Below are 15,071 nucleotides of genomic sequence, written 5' to 3' on the forward strand. Positions count from 1 at the left end.
TATATATATATATATTTTTTATTCTTTTTTATACATAATATAATTAATTGTTAAAATACTTATATTTTCATAGATCTAATTCTTTCAAATATTCACCAATCTTTAAATATATATTATCTACTAAATACTTTTTTTAATCATTCAACTTAATTTCATATTTTTTAAAAAGAAATAATATTCAAAAAACATCATATTATACTTTTGTTTTTAATTTAGTCTTATATCTTTTTATTATTTCCAAAAAAATTGCAATAAGGATCAAATCAAAGAAGTTAATAAGAATTTTAACAATATTAATTATGAAATTTCGGTTATGTTTTTTTTTTTTTTTTTTCGTTATTTTAATTTATTCGTTATTATAAAAATTAGAAATTTTTTCAATATTTAAAATTTATTTATTAAATATTGATTTATTTCTCATTAAAGCTATTTTTAATATTTTATTAATTAATGATTAATTATTGATATTAATCGTTTATTTTATTTAAATTAAATTATTCATTTAATATATTGAAATTGTTTATATAATCGCCTTAATTCTTATTTTATAATTATTATTCAATATGTTTTTTTTAGTAATCTTCATATTATTATGTACATAAATTTTCATTAACTTTATTTTAAAAATATTAATTTTATTTATTCAAATAATACTCATTTTATTTATTCGAATAATATTTATTTGCTCTATAAAAATAATTTTCTTTTTATTTAAAATGAAACAAATAGTTATTTTATTTATTTATATTTTCATTTGTTTTATATTAACTTTCACTTTTTTTGTTATTATTATTATTTATTAGAAGCGAATCCTTATTTACAATATTATTATCATTTTATTTATCTTTAAAATTATTATTAACTACAATACTTTATTCATTTTATATATTATTATTAATAAATTCAGATTATTTATATTATTTATTTGTATTTAAATTTTAATCTTATTTTTTATTTAAAAAATTATTTATATTTTATTTCTATTCTTCTTCTTCTTCGTCTTCTAAATCTTATCTTCTTTCAAATATATGTGGATTATTATTATTTTATTGATTATTGTTATAATTACTAATTAATTCCTAGTTAATTTAATTTTCATTCTCGAATATATTATTTAAACCGAAAGTTAAAAAAAGCCCAAAAAGAAACCTAACTTATTAAAAGAAAGCATTATACTATTATTAACCTTAATAAAAATTTTTCAAATTAGTAATTTCTCTTCTACACACGGGACATTTTTGAATCTCTTGCAATTTAAGCCATTGAAACAGACATTTAATATGAAAAATATGTCCACATTAAGATATTTTTCTGGCCACAATAAGCTTATCATGGCAAATAGAGCACACATCATCTAAGTTTTAATGCACTTTTGGAAAAATCCAATTTATATTTTATTTTAGAAGTGTAAAATTTCTATAAAAATTCACATTTTTGCGAATATTCTTGATACTTTTTTAAATTTTCAAATAAATATATATCACCCAACTTAAAATGGCTAATTTATATTCAAATTTTACCGAAAAAGAGTATATGATTTACAATATGTGTACTAATACAATTAAATTGTAAAAAATATTAAAGAAAATTTCTATTCCTACAAAAGGATCGTTTATTTCATCCATGTTTGAATGTAAATAAAAACTTATATTTTTTCTAACTTTTCTACTTATAAATATTAGTTTTATAGACTATATTATAAATAAAATTCCCTCAAATAATAATAAACTAAGTTTGTAAAATCCACTATATTAAAATATGTAAATTAAAATAAAAGTAAGGAAAGTGTTAATAAATAGAAAATATAAAGAAAGCTTTTCTAAATTTATTATAAAAGCGATTTCTTAGTTTTCGTTTTCGGATATATTTTAGAGTTTTTTTTTTAATTCTTTAAATGCTCTATTGTGATGGATTTTTAATGTTATAAAGAAAAAATATACAACAATCCATATTGAAAGATCAAATTTTTGACTTATTATATTGTTGTCTGATATATATAATATTCCTATTTATAAAATGGGGTTGTGGCGGAAAAATTTAGAATAGGAAGGGAATGGAGTCTAATATTAGTTCATTATTTTTTTTTATATTTAGCGTATACTAATCAAAAAAAATGAACAGAAAAGAAAAGTTCCTGAAACAATTAATTTTAAAGATTAATTATTATATGCTAAGTAATTTAGTAAAAATTAAATTTTCATCATGTTTATTTCAGGAACAGATAGGTATTGACAAATAAATATTACTAATATGTACATTATTAGTATTTTTATAATACTTAAGGGATCGCTTAAAAATCTATATATGTTAGTATATACTTGGGTTAGGAAATTATGGAATTTTAGATATATTTTACGAGGATTTTTTAAGGATAGTGTATATATTTGAATACATTTTTTCTTTTGGCTTATTTTTTAGAATTATTCAAGTTCTTTTTTAAGTTTATAATATATTTAATAATTTTCCTATTTTTTATTTATATATTAATTGTTTTTCGATTGAGTTTATAAAAAATATTACAAGTAAAATAAAAAATATGAATACATAATATTAGTTTATATTTTTTATATATATAGATTATTTATTATATTATATATTTTTTACATTTTGATTTTTAATATCTTATTAAAATTACTGTATTAATTAATGTATTTATTTAATTTTATAAAGTTCTTTATCTTTAATATTTTATTTATTTTTGTATTAATCTAACATTTTTTAAAAAATAGATTGTAAAGTAAGAAGTTTATTAGCTAAATCATCACTTATTGTTTTCGAATAAAATAAACGAATTTAACTATCTTTAATTGAATAATCAGAAATATATTTTTCTTAAATTTTTTTATTTTTTATATTTAATTTATTAAATATATTTTTACAATTAAGATTTTATTATATTTTTATATCTTATCTTCCCAATGCTGATGTTTAAATATTAGTCAGTAATTAATAAGTTTTTTATGCCTATGAAGAAGAGAATAAATCGTTTAAGCTTTTACTGTTTTATTATTATATATTTTAAAGTTATCCTGTATAGTATTTTCTTGTTTAATTGGCTGTTTCCATTTTTATTTTTTTATAATTTAAATTAAATAATCTGTTTTGAAAATTATTATTTTTTATTTTATTTTTTTTAACAATATTTTATATTTATAATATATAATTTATAATTATAATAATGAGATTATTTTAAATAAAAATATTTTGTTTAGATATTTATATTTTTTCTTTTTATTTCTTTATTATATTAAGAAATTTACTTTTATCAATCAAATTAAAAATTATATTCTTCTTTTAATTAATTATAGCAAATGATAATTATTAAAATGTATTATAAAAACTTATTTAAAAAAATGTTTAATAATTATACAAAAAAACAAAATGATATAAAATAAGTCAAAATTTAAAATTACAAATATAAAAAAAATTATAAATAAATAATTATAAAATATTATATTATCTAAATGTAAGAAAATATTTATATTTTTAAATTATAAAATCATAAAAAATATTTATATTTTATTTTATAAAAAAAAATTTAAAAAATCGCTCGATGAAGGGATCGAACCTTCGACCTTGCGGTTAACAGCCGCATGCTCTAACCAACTGAGCTAATCGAGCTTATTGGTATAATTTATAGTGTTAAAATATTTTTTATTAGAATTATTATATTAATTTATAAAATAAATAATAATATATTATTTTTTTTTTTTAAAAAAAAAAATTATATTATATTTTTTATAAGTTAATTATTTGGTAATATATTTTAATATTACATTTTAATATTATTATTTTAAAAATTAATCATTTAACTATAATTAATATTATTATTTATATATTAATATTTCATACACAATATTTTAATATTTATAGACTTTATTTTGATAAATTAAGTTTTTTATTTATATTAGTTTTTAAAATATCAATTTATATTTATTTAAAAAATAAACTAATTTATTAATTTTTTATTTATCATTTATGATTTATTTAATACAATTTAAAAATAGAGTAAGTTAATAATATTTTATTTATTATTTATGATTTAATTATAGCTTAATTTTAAAATCAGAATCTCATTCATTATATAATTAATAGATGTGAGCTAATATTATATAAATTCAACTTCATAAAATATTGATAATAATAATTGATTGAATATTATCTTTAACTAATTATAAAAGCAAAAGAAAAAAAACTTTATAAAAAAAAGTGCATAAATGTAATAAAAAATGAAAATTTATTCATATAATTAATTATGAAAACAAATAAACAAGTTAGAAAACAAATTAAATAAAACATCGATTTAGTTAATTTTACTTTTAGATGACATAAATGTTAAATCATATTTTTCTTTATAAATTAAAGAAAAATAATAATGTATATTTTATTACTTAAAAATGTTTATTTTATTAAAATTATTTTGGAGTTTTCATTTTATATTATATTTTTTTTATAAACTATTTCTTTAATTTAGATTCGTTTATAAATGGGAAAAAAAAAAAAATCATAATTTATGATAAATAAAAACAAAAAAATTAACATTTGCAAATAGTCATATTTTTTTTAGAATGTAAACTTTATTATTTAAAAAAGTGTTCAATAAAATGCATATTTATACTTAAATAAAATTTTAATTTGAAATATATCCAAAATATTAGTTAAATTACTATTATATAAGGATTTGTTTTTTTATGTAAAAATTCAGCTTTATACTTTATACTATGTATTTTGTTTGAAAATACGGCCGTATATACTTATCGATGAATATATAACAAAAATAAATATTAGGTCTTTCCAAATTAAATTATTTTATATTAATAGTCTTTCTTTTGTGGTTGATTGAGTTTTAAAAAGAAGATTATTAAAAAAATAAAAAAATGACATAAACAATTGAAATTTAAAATTTATTATTTAAAATATTAAATTATCGATAAAAAAAATAATGGAAGTATTATTAATGAAAACAGATGAATGATAAAATTTATTTTAAATGCAAAGTTAATTATAAAATTAAAATTCACCAAAAGCAACTTTAGAAATAGGTATCCAGGAATATTTTTTTTTTAAGATTTTACTTACTTAAATTCTTTACTCAAGATATCATAGGAAAATCGTGTTTTTTAATAATAATAATATATTAATTTACTCTGTTTTAATTATGACTTGGCTAATAAAAATAAAAATAAAAAAATTTGAAGAAAATATTAATATATTTAATCATATTAAAATATAAAATGAATATATATTATTATTCAATAATGATAAAAAAAAATTTTAATGAACTAACTATAAATCGGAGATTATTTTAATAATAAATGTTTAAAAAAAAAATTATTTAAGATATATTATATATTTATGTATAAAAATATAAAGCAAGAAGGATAATAATAAAAAATATATTATTTTCTAAGTTCATTTCAGTTTTAAAATTTGTTTATTGTTTAATTAATTTGCAATTCGTGAACAAGAATAAATAGCAAGAAAAATAGAAAAAAAAATAATTAAAATAAACCTAGATATTTAAATAAATATATATAAATATATAAATATAAATATATATATATATATATTTATAAACATATATTTTATATATATATTTTTCTTTAAAGTCTAATTTATATTTTATAATTTTCATTAATATTAATTTATATTATTTATATTTAAATTAAATTATTTTGTATTTTTAATTATAAATCAATTTTTTAATACTTTAATATTTTGTATTGAAAAAGTTATTTATTATTTAATAAATTTTCATATTAACTTATATAATATTAAATTATTTTATAAAAAATAATAATTTATTTCTTTTATTAATATTTTATTGATTAAATCTTATAAATAGTATATATATATTAATATATAAAATATATAAATATATATATATATATATTTTTAATTTTATCTTATTTATTATTTTTATACTTTATATAATATTTTTTCATATAAATATAATGTTTATATTTTAAATAGATATTATAAAAAATGTGAAATTAATTTTTTTTTTTATAATATAATAAAATAAATTTTTCATTTTTTCTAATTTGTGTTTCTTGAAATTTAAGGACCTTAACTTTATTTACTTTCGAAATTTTTGTTTCTACTGAAAATACCTCCACCAGTATTATCATTAACTACAGTAGTCGGTTTTTACAAGTTTTATTAATTTTAAGGAAGTTTTCTAGACATTTAATCTTAATTTCCTATAGCATTATTAATAAATCTTTTAGGAGGGCCAATATCTACTGTTTATTTTGTTTAGGTTAGTTATTAGGTTGGTTATACTTCTTTTGTACGCCATAAATTATCATCATTTGTTTTTTGGTTTGCAACTAAGCCATGAATACCTCGAGAAATTGCAGGTTATTCTTATTTAACTGGTTTTTCGTCTTATTTAGGCAAATTTTATCGCCAACCAGCATCACTTTCCTAAACTTAAGTTATTTATTAAAATTTAGATGATTATACTTAAGAAACTTTTTTAATAATAATAAATAATTGTATATATATTATAATTTTACTTTCTTCTGTTTAAATAACATCGTTTTTTTATTAAACTATTCGCCAGGAACATTCTGATAAAAGTTATTCTTATTATTATTAAAAAGGTTGATTTCTTTCAGCTTCTTTTTCTTTTTACTATTTATTTTATATAATTTATACATATATATTTATTACTAATTAAGCTTCTTTATCTTGGAATGCTTTGAGTGCTTCTGTCATTATTTTTTATTTAAATTCTTTTTCTATATAATGTTTAAACTATTACATTTCTTCAGTATATTGTTTTTTTCTTTCTTCAAGTTTAATAGCAAAGAAAATATCCTATTGATAAATATACAAATATATAAATATATATATAAATATATATATATATATATATATATAATATATATATATATATATATATTTTTATATTTAGGTATTTTTTATACATATTTAAATAAATGTATAATATTACTTTGAAACTCTTTATTGATATAAAACTATTTTTCTATTATAGATTTTTATTGTATTTTTATTATGCGTTTTCCGAAAATTATTATATTTGATCTTTACTTTGATTAAAAGTAGTTTTTAGTTTCTCATATTCTGCTTTTTTTATTTCCCTTTAAACATAATCAAGTTTTGTGAAAGCTTTTTTATATTTATTTTCTTGTTCTTCTTTGATTTTATTTTATACATTTTTCTTCAAATCATATAAAGTATTAATATCAATTGAAACGAAATCTTCTTCTGTCATATTTTCTATTTTAATTCCTCCTATTTTAACTATTTAATTTCCTTTAACTTTAATGATTTCATTTCTTAATTCCATTTTTTGTTTTAATAGTTATTTTTCTATTTTTTTTCTTGTTTCATATTCCTCCATTTTCCTATTATGTTCTTCTATTTAGATTGTTTTTTATAATTCTTCTTTATTTTTCTCTTCGAAGTCTTTTTTATTTTATTAACTAGAAATTCTTGCTTATTCACTTCTTTTATAACTTACAATATCTTCCATCCTTTTTTTCATCACAGTATTGCTTTCATTTAAATATTTTTAAGCTAATTAAATGTTCTAGATATTATTTTCATTATTAATGGTATTTTAATTTTGATTCTAAATGCCATTTTTAATAAATTTAGCCTACAAAGCTAAAAAAACAAGGTTTTAGGATGCATTTAAATACTCGTTTTTTTTCGAAGGATTAAAGTAAATAACTCCTTTCGATTAATCTACTCGACAACTGATTTGTCCCTAAGTACTAGCATAAATAAGGCATTGATTACATATTTATTTTGTTGAAAAAGAGAAGAGTTTATAGAAATTTTCTATGTTGAGTGTTTTGTAGATTTTGGAAATATTCGAGAGAAGTTTATATATAATATTTTCTTCAATATAAGGTATATACATTGATAGTTTAGGATTTTCTTTCAATGAATTAAATATCGGCTATATTTTTTAGGAAACATTAAAAATAGAAATTTCATTTAATTCTAAATTAAATAAACTTTTTATTTCTTCAAGAGCTACTTCATTTAAGTTCATTCTTTAAACAAGACTGATTATTTCTTCTTTTTTGGGAATTAATTTATTATTGTTTCTTTGTAAAGATGCTATTTTGGCCTTTGATTCTTCACTTTAAAAATCTTCAATAGGATATTAGGGAATGGAAAGTACTCCTAGAATTAATTAGTTGATTTTTTCTTTTATTTCCTCAGCACTGGCTTATGGGTTAGTTCTAAAAATCAATATGTGATGCAAAAAGAAAAAGCTGTGATATCCAAAGTACTTTGAATGCCAGAAAACTTCACTCAGATAATAATAATAAGCTGACATTATTTTATGTTTAATAGGGGTTTGGACTTTTTTTAAGTTTATTAAAATACTTATGTCTTCTAATTATCTGAAAGCGTACGAATATAAACTTTATTTTAAAGCAGATCTTGTACAATCAAGTCTTATTTGGATTAAATAATCTCTAGTTTCACTATTATAAAGACTTATATGATTAGGGTTTTTATTAAAGTCAATATCTCTTTATTATAATTAAGTCAAGAAGAAATGCTAGTGTTCTAAAAAGCGTTTAAGTTCAGTTTTGCGAGAGTATTTGTCACAAAATTCAAGCATTTTTTAAATTGTAATGATGTGAACTTCTTCGAGTTTTTTGTGTACTTTTACTGTCTCAATTATCATTTTATAGATCTCGTATATTATTTTTAGAACGTTTTTTATTTAGATTTCTCTTTATTTTTATTCTATAGTTAAATTGCTTGTCATTAAGTTTGTATCTTCGGGATCTTCTGAATCTATATCAGGATTTTATTTTACCTTTTTTTTTTTTTTAATTTTTTTTTTTTTTTATTTACTTCTTCAAAGTCATAGTGTTAGATTTTTCTTGCAAATAATTTCTCTACTTCATTTTTTATGTGCAATAGTACATTTTCTAAGGAGTTAGCATATTGGACTTATGTTAAGTATTTATATTATTATAAAGCTTCTTTTATTGCATCTGTTTTTTCGAGTTAGACTGAAATGTTTATATATAAAATCTTTTGTTTATTTATTATTTTTTAATAAATTATGTATATCTTTTTTTTTACGAATATTTTTTCTAAGTTGATTGTCCATGTTGTTTTTCTTTTTTAGGATATGTAATCATGCATAATTCTTTAAATTTATAAAGTTGTTCCATCTGTATGGATTCTTTCTATTATTTTATTATTGTTGATATTTTTTTAGAATTTTTTATATTTACCTTCCATATTTTTCAAAAACTATTCATGATTTTGCCAAAGGATATTTGATGTTGCCATTTTTTTATTTTTAATAATTATCTTCTTTTATGATTTTTTATTTTAATATCTAAAATATAATACTTTTTTAATTAAAGATTAACAAAAAAGGATATATTTGTATATATATATATATATTATTTTTTAAAATAAAATATAATATAATTTTGTATTATGCATTTTTAGGCTTTTATTTATAATATTTATATATAGATAGTTTATATTTTATAAATATAAAATTTTGCAAACTAAATAAATTAAATTTAAAATTAGAATTTTTTAATAATTAAAATTTTTTGAATTTTTATTTATATATTTTTAAATTGTAAACTTTGATAATCTTTATAATATATATATATATATATATATATATATATTATTATTAATAAAAATATAAATAATTTTATTTTTTGGCAAATTAATACTAATACATTTTAATAAAAATAATAAAATAAATTAATAAAGGATAAATATTTCATCAATTCTTATAAAATATTTTTTTTTTTAAATATATAAATATAGAAACTATATAAATTATCAATTTTTATTTCTTGGAATAACCCCATATAATCCATTTTTTTTTCTAACTTTTTTATTTTTTCATTAAATTAATTAATCTATTATTATAATTAAAATATATCTTATTTTAAATAATTTATTTGATTTTGCATATATGTGTTTTCTGCTTTAATTGAAAGTTATTTTTTATCTAAAATATATTTCATTCTTTATGCTGTAGGCTTTGTATCTGCTTTTTAATTTTCTATTTCCCGATTTACTTAATGTTTTATAATTACTATATCATCCTTTAAATTACTTATTTCTAGTCTAAAGTATCTTAAATCTTTATTATAATGCATTATTTATGACCATAATTTTTCTAAATAATCTTAAACACACTTAGTATTAAATTAATCGTATTATTGAAGAGTTTAATTTGAATTTAATTTTGTATCATATGTACTTTATTTTGAAAACTTTTTTTTATTGTTATTTATTATTTTGAATTAAATTTTTTATTTATTACATTTATTTCTTTGTTGCTTAAAATAGAAATTTTATTTTTTTAATGTTTACCAAATTTACTCTAATCATTTTCATATTAATTTTCCATTTTATTTGAATTTTTAAAATTTAATTATTTAATATTAAAAAATTTTAATTGTTCTTTATATTAATTAAAAAATACATATAAAAAATATATCAACCTTTTAATATTATAATATCAATGGTAGGTATTAATGTTTTTTTTTTTTTCAATAATAATTAGAAGTTTAATTTTTTTTTTTAATAAAATGAATATTGTAAAATTATTTTTAAAAATGAAAATCGAATTATCTAAAAGATATAAATATTATAAAATATATTTTTAAAATAAAATAAAAGTAATTTTTAGATTAAAAAAATATATATTTCTTTAAAAATTATTATTATATTATTTCTAGTTAATAAATATGAAAATATTTAAAATAAATAGTAAAAAAACTAATTAATTAAATTAAAAAAAAAAAAAAATTATTTAATTTAAAAATAAAAATAAAAAAAAGCTATCAATATATGTTTGCATTATTATTATTATTATTATTTTCCTTATTTACATTAAAAGTTTCTATTTAATTTAAAAATTAATTAAATTAAGAATGGGAAAAGCTATTATTTTTTGCCAAACATTACTCACTAAAATTACTTAAAATTTCACTAGCATCATATTAGATAGTATTATAATTAATTTAGTCTTAATTATTTATAAAGAAATTATCAATATCATTATCAATATGTAATTATTAAACACTCTTATTATAATAAGTACTATTATTATTATTATTATCGCCTTAGTTTTATTTTTAAGATTAATAGAAATTATTACTTTCATCATCATCTTCTTCTAAATTATTATTAAATAAATATTTAAGAATTTAAGTTTAATTTTTCTCATCATCTTCATTATTTTAAATGATATCTTGAAATTGTTTAAAAGGGAAATTTTGTAGCATGGAATATTTTTAAAAGTTAAGTTTTTTTATTTTTCGAGAAGTTCAAGTAATTTTCTTTTAGAATTCTCAAAAATAGAAGGTTAATTTTTGGACCAATTTTTTTATTTTTGAATAATTAATTATTATTATTAAATTTAAGTTTTTAATTCTTTTAATTTCTCTTGCATTTTATTCCATTTAATGGGACTTCTTTTGAGGTTTTTTTTTCGAATTAATTTAAAAATTTATTATTTTTTTTGAATTTTTTCAATAATTTTTCTTTATTAAGTTTTCTACCATTATATATTTATTTATTTTTTAGTTAATTTTCTCTATTCTAATTATTATTATTAGTCTTATTATTATTATTAAGAATTTCCTTCATCGCTTTCTTTTTTTTAATTAAACTTCTAATATTAATTTATTGATTATTTGTTTATATAATTATAATTATCTTATATTAAATTCATCATTTGTTCCTAAAACTTCTAAAAAGTATTCTAATAATTATTCGCTTTTTATATTTAGTAATCAATATCTAACATTTCTTATTTATCTTGTTAATGAGGTGACATTTTTCCTTATTTTATTAAAAAATCATCCATTTTATTTTATTATTGTTGATTTTCCAATAACTCTATGTTGTTTTCAATTTTCTCCTCAGGAAAACACAATTCATTATTGATTTTTTTTTAATTTGTTTCATTTATATATTCTTTCTATATTTACTATTCTATTTAATTTATTATCAATGATGATAAATTTTAGGCATTTTAATAATATGTTTGCTTTTAATGCTTTTGGTTAAATATAGATATTAATAAATCTAGATTTAATGAAGGAAATTTTTATATATCTATATTATCTAGTTTAAAGTCATTTTTATTTTCTTCATTTTAATTTAATAGATTCTTTATTGTACTGTTGTAACTAGGATTTAAACCTTCTAACTCTTCTATAAGATTTTAATGCTTAGAATATATTTCAAATATTGCTTTTTTATCACCAATTGATAACGATTTGTATATTTCATCTAATTCTTTTAATTTTTAAGAGAGATGAAGCTTATGCTTGTTTTCTTATGTCTTTTTTAATTTATTTTAATATTTTTTTATCTTTATTATACTTACTTATTCAGGTATTCTAAATTAACAATTTTATTAGTCTTAATGCATTAGCATAATTTTATTTTCTTAATTCATTTTAATATTTATTTATTTATTTTATTTTTTGCTTTATATTTTTTAAATGGTATTTCTTTTTATATATTTTATACATATATATAAACATGTATTAAAATATATATGATTTTGTTTTTAATATTTTAGTGTAAAATTAAAAATAGATAGATTCTGAAAAATTTAAATTTTTTTTAAATTATAATTTATTTTTTAATTTAATAAATTTACAATTTCTATTTTACAATAAATTTTTGTGGTTTGAAATAAAGAATATTAATTTTTATAATCTTTTCCAAAAGCTTTTAAATAGAAATTTCTAATTCCTTTTTTTTTATAAAAATTAAATAATAGATATAAATGTAATGCTTATATTACAGACTATTTTTTAGATGATTTGATAAATTAATATACTTAATATTAATTATTTTTTGAATATTAGCTATTTTTTATATTTTAATTAAATAAAGTTATTTTAAAATTAAAATATATAATATCCACTTGATTAATAAAAAGTTAAAAAATAATATTTTTATGTAATTAAAAATATAATTTTAAACTGCTTAAATTTAAAGTAAAAAAATTAATCTCTGCAATTATATGCCTTTTTTTAATTTATTCTAATTTTTGTTGATAATAAGTATGTATATAAATTAAAATTTAAAAACTTAAAATATATATATTTAATAAATAATATTATAAATATATATTTTTATTCTATAAATTAAATAATAGAAATCTATTAATGTATATATATTTTCTAACTTAATATAGTTTTTTTATTATATATATGTATATTTTTGAGCAACTAATTTGATAAATTTTATAATGTTTTATCTACTATTTATCAAAAAGGAAATAATTATGAATTTTTTGTTAAATTTAAAAATGTAAACTTACTAAAAATAAGAATTAAAAATAATTAAATAGATTTTTTAAATTTTATAAATAAAAAAAATTATTAATATAATTTTTTAAAAATAAAAAATTCCTATAATAGAATTTTTAAAAGCAATATTTTCTTATTTTTTTAATTAATATTTTATTAAAAGCATAATTTTAAATTTATTTTAAAATATTTATTAAAAATAATATTAATTGTATTATTTTATAAATTACTATCTTTAAATTATGAAATATCAATTAATTATAAATAATGAATAATTTTATTTTTTAAAAATAAAAAATATAAATATTGAATTTAATATAGATACATTTGAACAATATTCTAGCAAAATCATTTGATTTTATATCAAAAATTTTCTGTTTACAAAATATTGTATTTTCTTAATTATAAATATAATTACTTTCTTTTTTTTATAACTTTATATTTGAAAAATTTACTCTTAAAAAATACAAACATAATTAATATATGTTATTTACTTATTTTTTTAACAAGCTAGACTATTTCTTATTTTGTTATGTATATTTTAATTTTTGTTAATATTTGTAAGTAATTATAAATAAAATAAATACTTTTAATTCAAAAAAAATATAAAATTTTCTTCAATAAATTATTATATAAATATAATTATTTATATAATTTATTATTTAATAAAATTGGTTATAAAATTAATATATAAATATTTTTATTTATAAACATTTATTTAATATTTTTAAACTTTTAAATTTTATAAACTAATTATTTAATCAAAATTTGATAAAAAAAATTAATGTTTTAAATAAATTATAATAACAAAAATGAAAAAAATATATAAAAATATTACATATATTTTATTTAATATAAAAAACAATATAAATATTTGTATATAACTTAATTATTATATTTTTATTTTAGTTTTTTTTATAATCTATGTATCTTACTTAAAATAATTTAAAATTATTTTAAATAGGCTGATAAATATTAAATTTTTTTAGTTTAATTATTTTGAAATGTTTTATATTTCTTTATTACAATCTAATTTTTATTATTTTGCTATATTTAATTTTTTTATAATTAATCTATAATATTTTTTAAGAGTTAACTTATTCTTTTTATTTTTAATTATTACTATGTTTTCAAATTTGTTAAAGTACAATTTATATTTAATATTTTTTTTTTAATATTAATTAGTTATTAATAATTAAATTAATCTTAATATTATTCTAAAATAAAATAAAAATTTAAAAAAAATTTTTTTTATTTGAAAATTAATTAAATATTTTATATATTTTAATTTTTATGTGATTTTTCGAATGATAATTTTATTCTTAAATAAAAATATTTAAATTTATATCTAAATTTTTATTTTATTTATCATTTATCATTTAAAAATTTTATTTTTTAATATCTTAAATTTATCTATTTTAAATTTAATTATTTTCTTTTAAAATAAAATTATTCTTAAATATTATAATTTTTTGTAATAGCTAAAAAGTAAAAAAAGATATTAATAAATAATATAGATATATTAAAAACATATATTATTTAGATAAAAAAAAAATATTTATAAATTAACAAATTAAATAAAAAACTTGTTTAATTTAAATCTAAAAAAAAATAAAAAATATAAAAAAATAATAATAATATAAAAAGACTAATTTTAAATATAAAAAAAAAATTAGATAATTAAAACATAAATATATATATATAAAAAAATAAAATAGTATATATATATATAAAAATATATTATATATATAT

General features: G+C 14.9%; 2 protein-coding genes and 1 non-coding gene across 3 annotated transcripts, besides 28 other annotated features; all 3 read right to left on the minus strand. All coding sequences in view use genetic code 6, as the record gives it.

Annotated features, from left to right (window-relative positions):
• Positions 1-15: part of a microsatellite that runs on past the window's edge.
• A 599-nt stretch (positions 16-614) lies between these two features.
• Positions 615-677: a microsatellite.
• Positions 626-684: a microsatellite.
• A 2,460-nt stretch (positions 685-3,144) lies between these two features.
• Positions 3,145-3,177: a microsatellite.
• Positions 3,178-3,416: 239 nt separating this feature from the next.
• Positions 3,417-3,449: a microsatellite.
• Positions 3,450-3,547: 98 nt separating this feature from the next.
• IMG5_188520 lies at positions 3,548-3,621 on the minus strand. Its single transcript has one exon. It is a non-coding gene; the product is annotated as a tRNA-Asn (tRNA).
• Positions 3,622-3,763: 142 nt separating this feature from the next.
• Positions 3,764-3,788: a microsatellite.
• A 1,728-nt stretch (positions 3,789-5,516) lies between these two features.
• Positions 5,517-5,575: a microsatellite.
• Positions 5,525-5,584: a microsatellite.
• Positions 5,529-5,597: a microsatellite.
• Positions 5,585-5,651: a microsatellite.
• Positions 5,652-5,836: 185 nt separating this feature from the next.
• Positions 5,837-5,892: a microsatellite.
• Positions 5,846-5,893: a microsatellite.
• A 137-nt stretch (positions 5,894-6,030) lies between these two features.
• On the minus strand, positions 6,031-7,686 carry IMG5_188530 (hypothetical protein; the record flags this gene model as incomplete). Its single annotated transcript, XM_004027122.1, has 4 exons — positions 7,118-7,686; positions 6,679-6,825; positions 6,522-6,639; positions 6,031-6,476 (listed from the first exon to the last, which is right to left on the minus strand). The coding sequence occupies exons 1-4, from the start codon at positions 7,514-7,516 to the stop codon at positions 6,031-6,033; spliced, it is 1,110 nt and encodes a 369-aa protein (XP_004027171.1). The 5' UTR covers positions 7,517-7,686.
• Positions 6,832-6,910: a microsatellite.
• Positions 6,844-6,910: a microsatellite.
• Positions 7,687-7,877: 191 nt separating the features above from the next.
• Positions 7,878-9,300, minus strand: IMG5_188540 (hypothetical protein; the record flags this gene model as incomplete). Its single annotated transcript, XM_004027123.1, has 4 exons — positions 7,878-7,936; positions 7,996-8,815; positions 8,854-9,014; positions 9,243-9,300. 4 exons carry the CDS (start codon positions 9,298-9,300, stop codon positions 7,878-7,880), a joined length of 1,098 nt encoding a protein of 365 aa, XP_004027172.1.
• Positions 8,805-8,848: a microsatellite.
• Positions 8,817-8,851: a microsatellite.
• Positions 9,301-9,541: 241 nt separating the features above from the next.
• Positions 9,542-9,577: a microsatellite.
• Positions 9,578-9,622: 45 nt separating this feature from the next.
• Positions 9,623-9,656: a microsatellite.
• Positions 9,657-10,635: 979 nt separating this feature from the next.
• Positions 10,636-10,694: a microsatellite.
• A 63-nt stretch (positions 10,695-10,757) lies between these two features.
• Positions 10,758-10,825: a microsatellite.
• Positions 10,767-10,822: a microsatellite.
• A 1,784-nt stretch (positions 10,826-12,609) lies between the features above and the next one.
• Positions 12,610-12,652: a microsatellite.
• A 194-nt stretch (positions 12,653-12,846) lies between these two features.
• Positions 12,847-12,881: a microsatellite.
• Positions 12,882-14,036: 1,155 nt separating this feature from the next.
• Positions 14,037-14,070: a microsatellite.
• A 643-nt stretch (positions 14,071-14,713) lies between these two features.
• Positions 14,714-14,754: a microsatellite.
• Positions 14,755-14,916: 162 nt separating this feature from the next.
• Positions 14,917-14,988: a microsatellite.
• Positions 14,925-15,041: a microsatellite.
• Positions 15,031-15,071: a microsatellite.

Source organism: Ichthyophthirius multifiliis, assembly GCF_000220395.1.
Source record: "Ichthyophthirius multifiliis unplaced genomic scaffold scaff_1120509251357, whole genome shotgun sequence".
NCBI lineage: Eukaryota > Ciliophora > Oligohymenophorea > Hymenostomatida > Ichthyophthirius > Ichthyophthirius multifiliis.